The sequence below is a fragment of the Penaeus japonicus genome, unplaced genomic scaffold (genome assembly GCF_977035675.1).
Source record: "Penaeus japonicus unplaced genomic scaffold, GWHDUDI00000001_assembly GWHDUDI00000028, whole genome shotgun sequence".
Lineage (NCBI taxonomy): Eukaryota > Metazoa > Arthropoda > Malacostraca > Decapoda > Penaeidae > Penaeus > Penaeus japonicus.
In genome coordinates, this window is record NW_028234430.1 from 5,513,770 (window position 1) to 5,521,269 (window position 7,500).

Consider the following 7,500-nt stretch of genomic DNA (forward strand, 5'->3'; position numbering starts at 1 on the left):
CCGGAGTTGGTCGTTGTGGCGGAGGAGGTGCCGGTGGTCGTAGAAGTCCTTGGTGCATAAGACGACCTGTTGGGAGACGGAGTAGGGGGGGAGGGTGGAGGGGCGGGGAGGGGGGAGGGAGGAGTGTGAGGGTTGGGGAGAGTGGGGAGTGGTGAGGGGAAGGGTGGGGTGAGGAGTGGGGGGAAGGTGTTGGGTGTGGAAGGAGAGAGTGGGGGGAAGGGTTGTTGGGTGAGGGGAGTGGGGGGAAGGGTTGTTGGGTGAGGGGAGTGGGGGGAAGGGTTGTTGGGTGAGGGGAGAGAAGTGGGAGAGAGGGTGAGGGGAGTGGGGGGAAGGGTTGTTGGGTGAGGGGAGTGGGGGGAAGGGTTGTTGGGTGAGGGAGGAGGGAGAGGAGGGTGAGGAGGAGGGAGGGGAGAAAGGTTGTAGTGAGGGGAGGGAGGGGGGAGAGGAGGGAAGGGAGGGAAGGGAGAGGGATAGGGAAGAAGGAGTTAGAGGAGAGGGAGAGGGAGGGGAAGGGAAAGGGAGAGGGAAGGAGAGAGGGAAGGAGAGAGAGATGGAGCGAGAGGTCAATAGGGAGAGGGGAGAGAAATGAATACATGGGAAGTAGGAGGTGGAGGAGAGGGAGGAGGAGAATTGGGGAAGGGAAAATCAAGGAGGGTGGAGGGAGGGGTAAGAGACAATAGGAAGAAGGAAGGGAGGGGGGAGGATTTGGGGGGAAGGGAGCGGAATAAAGGGAGAGGAGAAGAGAGTGGAGAGAAAGGGGAAAGGAGACATGGGCAAAAAGAAGAAAGGGGTAAAGGAGGGAAAGGAAGAGAGGAGAACGGTGAAGAGACGTGGGTTAGGCAAGAGAGAGGGAAGTAAGGGAAGTGAGGGATGTGAGGGAAGGAGAAAGGAAAGGGAGGAGAGAAAGAAAGATCATTAAAAAACAACAATGACAATAACCGAATTCGCCAAAAACACAGAAAGACGATTACAACATAAAATAATAAAGCAACATTGCTTTACCATTGCTAAAAAACGTATTACTATTAGAACCCCTCTTATAATATCATTCAATTGGACATTATAAATATATACATGGCGCAGTCTTATCCTCTCTAAAGCATGTTTTATCTGGATATCAATTCAAATTCATGTCTTATTTAAAGAAGAAGGAGGAGGAGGAGGAGGAGGATAAGGAGGAGGATAAGGAGGAGGAGGAGGAAGAGAAGGATAAAATGAGAAGGATGAAGACAGAGCAGAACACAATGAAGAAGAAGAGGAAGAGGAGGAGGAATTGGAATAATGATGATAATAATCATTAGTATAATAACAAGAAGAATGAGGGAGGAGGAAGATGAAGAAAAAATAGAAGAAGAATGAAGGAGGAGCAGATAGAAAAGGAAGTAGTAGTAGAAGGAGATAAAGATGAAGAGGAAGACAAAGCAATAACAGTAGCAACGAGAGAAGAAGAACAAGAACAAGAACAAGAACAAAGAAAAGGAAAAAAAAAAACAGGATGAAAAGGAGGAGGATTACAAAGCAGATAAAGAAGAGAAGGAGAACTAATGAGAAGGAAAAACCTAGCAAGGCTCTAATGACCAACAAAACAATTCTGCGAAAGCTCTGGTGTTGAATATCCATGAAAGGAGAAAGGGACAAAGATGAAGAGGAGGAGGAGGAGGAGGGGGGAAGAGGAGGAGGAAGAGGAGGAGTGGGGAAAGGGGAGGAGGAAGAGGAGGAGTGGGGAAAGGGGAGGAGGAGGAGGAGGAGTGGGGAAAGGGGAGGAGGAGGAGGGGGGGGGGAGGAGGAGGAGGGGTGGGGGAAAGGGGAGGAGGAGGAGGAGGAGGAGGAGGAGGAGGGGGGGGGAGAGGAGGAGAAGGAGAAGGGGGGAAGAGGAGGAGGAGGAGGAGGAGGAGGGGGAAGAGAGGAGGAGGAGGAGGGGGAAGAGAGGAGGAGGAGGAGGGGGAAGAGAGGAGGAGGAGGAGGGGGAAGAGAGGAGGAGGAGGAGGGGGAGGAGGAGGAGGAGGAGGGGGGGGAGAAGATGGGGAGGAGGAGGAGGAGGAGGAGGAGGAGGGAGGAAGAAGAGGAGGAGGAGGGAGGAAGAAGAAGAGGAGGTGGAGGAGGAGGAAGAAGAAGCAGCAGAAGAAGTAAAAGAAATAAGAAAATCTAAAGGAGAAAAGTGAGAAAAAAAGAAGAGAAAAGATAAGGAAAAGGATCTTGCCAAGCATCTGATGTAGCTATTTCTAACCTCGGCTATATACCTGTCTCTGCGCGTGGGGGGGGGGGGGGGGATTTCAGGGCACAAAGGGGTAAATAATCTGGTGGGGATATAGAATTTATAAAATATCCGTCAATAGAGAAGAAAATCTGTTTTGACTAATGTTGTTTCCAAAAGGTCTCTAAGGTTATTAGAAATGTACATTGTGTGTTTTGGCTTTTTCTTCTTCCTATTATTATCATTATTATTATTGTTATTATTATTATTATTATTATTATTATTATTATCATTATTATTATTATCATTATTATTATTATTATTATTACTATCATTAGTAGTAGTAGTATCATCACTAATATTACCATTATTTTTACTATCATTATTATTATTATCATTATTATTATCATCATTATTATTATTATTTTCCTTATTAACATAAAGTTGGAGACTAGGATAGGTGAAGTGAGTGAAAGGTTAAATTACACAGAAGAGGTTGGGGGTTAATCACACTGACACTGTACAGCAACGGTATAATAATTCTTCTCATATGCTTGTTCAGAATGTTTCTTTACGAGAGACGAAATACACACACAAAAAAAAAACTCCTCTTAGTGCGCTTAGTGCTTCTTTTGTGGGAAATGAAGTTAGATTGATGGAGAACATGGAGACAGAAATGAAGTACATCCACGGATTACTTTGCTCTTCAAAGACTGCGCTGAAGTTCTGCGCTGAAGTTGGCGCAATGGCGAACGGGGGGGACCATGATTCCGTATTTAGCGCGCAGCCGAGTCTTGAGTTAGTATGCATTTTTATCGTGAGAAACAGGTCAGTAGATTTTTTAAAAGAAAAAGTTCATATTTCGTGTGTTTTCCTCTAGTAGGCCAACCTGAGCTGTTTATGGCAGTCCTTAAATATTGTGATATTGTGATTTGTACACACACACACACACACACACACACACACACACACACACACACACACACACACACACACACACACACATAATATATATAATAAACTTATCTATATACCTATATTCTTCAAAACACAAGGAATCGAGTGAATAACGTGTAAAAAAACAAAAACATGGTGGACAGTAAAAAGTCCCGGCACCAATGGGCTAAGTTTCCGGCCGAAAGAATCAATCAATTCAAACAAGTATTGTGTATTAATTCCCACAAAGTGGTAAATCAGTGTCATGTAAGAGAAAATTCGCAATATTCTCAAAGAAGTAAACGAAATGGCAGAAGATGATAAATAGATATCAATAGAAAGAAAAAAACGACAAATAAATACCTCAAGGGTACAAGAGAACCAGAGAAATTACGGGATAAAAGAAACAAGAAAATAAATAAGAAGAAATAATTAATAGTTAATAAAGAAAAAAAGACATTAAGACCTGGACGAGACCAAAATACGTCCGAAAAGATGAAGATTATATTCAGTTTATATCTCGATTCAGACGATGGCAGTTGGGATAACGACTTCGGCGCTTTTACAGGGAATGATGGTGCAGTAATATTAATGATGATGATAATGATAGCATTGATAACGATAATGATTATAGTGATTATAATGATCATGATAAGGATGATAATAATGGTTATGATAATGATGGCAATAATGACGATAATGATAATAGTAATGATGATGATGATGATGAATAATGATCATGATAACGATAATGATAACGATAACGATTATGATAATAATAATGATTACAATAATAACAATACAAATAATGACAATGATTTAAATAACGTTAGTAATATCGATGAAGATGATGGTAAAGGTGATGATGGTGAAGGTGATGATGATGATGATAATAATGGTGACGGCGATGGGGATGGTCTTGTCATTAATGACAATTAGTAGACTCAGGTAAGGGGTAGGGGGTGTCGCTATCTTTTCCTCAGAAGCCTTGTGAAGCGTCAGAAAAAATCGAGCTAAATATATATGGGTCGTATACGTGTCTCATGCGGAGAAAGTTGTGTGAAGTTCAGGTGCTCTCATATGAGGGCGTAACGCGGGGGTGGAGGAGAGATGGGTTAGAGGAAAGAAGGAGGGAACGAGTGCCAGAGGGAATGAAAGAGAAGAGGAGGGGACGAGTGGCAAAGGGAAGGAAAGAGAAGAGGAGGGAACGAGTGCCAGAGGGAAGGAAAGGGAAGCTTAGAGGAAGGAAGGAGGGAACGAGTGCTAGAGGGAAGGAAAGAGAAGAGGAGGGGACGAGTGTTAAAGGGAAGGAAAGAGAAGAGGAGGGGACGAGTGTTAAAGGGAAGGAAAGAGAAGAGGAGGGGACGAGTGCCAGAGGGAATGAAAGAGAAGAGGAGGGAACGAGTGGCAGAGGGAGGGAAAGAGAAGAGGAGGGGACGAGTGGCAGAGGGAGGGAAAGAGAAGAGGAGGGAACGAGTGCCAAAGGGAGGGAAAGAGAAGAGGAGGGGACGAGTGGCAGAGGGAGGGAAAGAGAAGAGGAGGGAACGAGTGCCAAAGGGAGGAAAGAGAAAGAGGGGAGAGTGAAAGGAGAAGAGAAGAGGAGGGAACGAGTGGCAGAGGGAGGGAAAGAGAAGAGGACGAGGACGAAAGGGAGAGAAGGAAAGAGAAGAGGAGGGGACGAGTGGCTGGGAAGGTGAAGAGGAGGGAACGAGTGGTAGAGGGAAGGAAGAGAAGAGGAGGGGATGAGTGCCAAAGGGAAGGAAAGAGAAGAGGAGGGGATGAGTGGCAGAGGGAGGGAAAGAGAAGAGGAGGGAACGAGTGTTAAAGGGAAGGAAAGAGAAGAGGAGGGAACGAGTGGCAGAGGGAGGGAAGAGAAGAGGAGGGAACGAGTGCCAAAGGGAATGAAAGAGAAGAGGAGGGAACGAGTGGCAGAGGGAGGGAAGAGAAGAGGAGGGAACGAGTGGCAGAGGGAATGAAAGAGAAGAGGAGGGAACGAGTGGCAGAGGGAAGGAAAGAGAAGAGGAGGGGACGAGTGGCAGAGGGAAGGAAAGAGAAGAGGAGGGGACGAGTGGCAGAGGGAATGAAAGAGAAGAGGAGGGGACGAGTGGCAAAGGGAATGAAAGAGAAGAGGAGGGGACGAGTGGCAGAGGGAATGAAAGAGAAGAGGAGGGGACGAGTGGCAGAGGGAAGGAAAGAGAAGAGGAGGGGACGAGTGGCAAAGGGAAGGAAAGAGAAGAGGAGGGGACGAGTGGCAGAGGGAAGGAAAGAGAAGAGGAGGGGACGAGTGGCAGAGGGAATGAAAGAGAAGAGGAGGGGACGAGTGGCAAAGGGAAGGAAAGAGAAGAGGAGGGGACGAGTGGCAGAGGGAAGGAAAGAGAAGAGGAGGGGACGAGTGGCAGAGGGAATGAAAGAGAAGAGGAGGGGACGAGTGGCAGAGGGAATGAAAGAGAAGAGGAGGGGACGAGTGGCAGAGGGAATGAAAGAGAAGAGGAGGGAACGAGTGTTAAAGGGAAGGAAAGAGAAGAGGAGGGGATGAGTGGCAGAGGGAAGGAAAGAGAAGAGGAGGGAACGAGTGGCAAAGGGAAGGAAAGAGAAGAGGAGGGGACGAGTGGCAGAGGGAATGAAAGAGAAGAGGAGGGGACGAGTGGCAGAGGGAAGGAAAGAGAAGAGGAGGGAACGAGTGGCAGAGGGAAGGAAAGAGAAGAGGAGGGGACGAGTGGCAGAGGGAAGGAAAGAGAAGAGGAGGGGACGAGTGGCAGAGGGAAGGAAAGAGAAGAGGAGGGGACGAGTGGCAGAGGGAAGGAAGAGAAGAGGAGGGGACGAGTGGCAGAGGGAAGGAAAGAGAAGAGGAGGGGACGAGTGGCAGAGGGAAGGAAAGAGAAAGAGGAGGGAGGAGGAAGAGAAGAGGAGGGGACGAGTGGCAGAGGGAAGGAAAGAGAAGAGGAGGGAACGAGTGGCAGAGGGAAGGAAAGAGAAGAGGAGGGAACGAGTGCCAGAGGGAAGGAAAGAGAAGAGGAGGGAACGAGTGGCAGAGGGAAGGAAAGAGAAGAGGAGGGGACGAGTGGCAGAGGGAAGGAAAGAGAAGAGGAGGGAACGAGTGGCAGAGGGAAGGAAAGAGAAGAGGAGGGGACGAGTGGCAGAGGGAAGGAAAGAGAAGAGGAGGGGACGAGTGGCAGAGGGAAGGAAAGAGAAGAGGAGGGGACGAGTGGCAGAGGGAAGGAAAGAGAAGAGGAGGGGACGAGTGGCAGAGGGAAGGAAAGAGAAGAGGAGGGGACGAGTGGCAGAGGGAAGGAAAGAGAAGAGGAGGGAACGAGTGGCAGAGGGAAGGAAAGAGAAGAGGAGGGAACGAGTGGCAGAGGGAAGGAAGAGAAGAGGAGGGAACGAGTGGCAGAGGGAAGGAAAGAGAAGAGGAGGGGACGAGTGGCAGAGGGAAGGAAAGAGAAGAGGAGGGAACGAGTGGCAGAGGGAAGGAAAGAGAAGAGGAGGGGACGAGTGGCAGAGGGAGGGAAGAGGAGGGGAGGGAACGAGTGGCAGAGGGAAGGAAAGAGAAGAGGAGGGAACGAGTGGCAGAGGGAAGGAAAGAGAAGAGGAGGGGACGAGTGGCAGAGGGAAGGAAAGAGAAGAGGAGGGAACGAGTGCCAGAGGGAAGGAAAGAGAAGAGGAGGGAACGAGTGGCAGAGGGAAGGAAAGAGAAGAGGAGGGAACGAGTGGCAGAGGGAAGGAAAGAGAAGAGGAGGGAACGAGTGGCAGAGGGAAGGAAAGAGAAGAGGAGGGAACGAGTGGCAGAGGGAAGGAAAGAGAAGAGGAGGGAACGAGTGGCAGAGGGAAGGAAAGAGAAGAGGAGGGGACGAGTGGCAGAGGGAAGGAAAGAGAAGAGGAGGGAACGAGTGGCAGAGGGAAGGAAAGAGAAGAGGAGGGAACGAGTGGCAGAGGGAAGGAAGAGAAGAGGAGGGGACGAGTGGCAGAGGGAAGGAAAGAGAAGAGGAGGGAACGAGTGGCAGAGGGAAGGAAAGAGAAGAGGAGGGAACGAGTGGCAGAGGGAAGGAAAGAGAAGAGGAGGGGACGAGTGGCAGAGGGAAGGAAAGAGAAGAGGAGGGAACGAGTGGCAGAGGGAAGGAAAGAGAAGAGGAGGGGACGAGTGGCAGAGGGAAGGAAAGAGAAGAGGAGGGGACGAGTGGCAGAGGGAAGGAAGAGAAGAGGAGGGGACGAGTGGCAGAGGGAAGGAAAGAGAAGAGGAGGGGACGAGTGTCAGAGGGAGGGAAGAGAAGAGGAGGGAACGAGTGGCAGAGGGAAGGAAAGAGAAGAGGAGGGAACGAGTGGCAGAGGGAGGGAAGAGAAGAGGAGGGAACGAGTGGCAGAGGGAAGGAAAG

At 48.9% G+C, this 7,500-nt stretch overlaps 1 protein-coding gene across 1 annotated transcript in view; it reads right to left on the reverse strand.

The window, feature by feature from the left end:
* LOC122246987 (uncharacterized) overlaps positions 1-7,500 on the reverse strand; it is a 113,527-nt gene that overhangs the window by 100,634 nt on the left and 5,393 nt on the right. The window contains exon 2 of the mRNA XM_086553390.1: positions 1-66. This exon is cut by the window's left edge and continues 124 nt beyond it. Within this exon, the coding sequence (XP_086409516.1) occupies positions 1-66 (66 nt within the window). The remainder of the gene's footprint in view (positions 67-7,500) is intronic.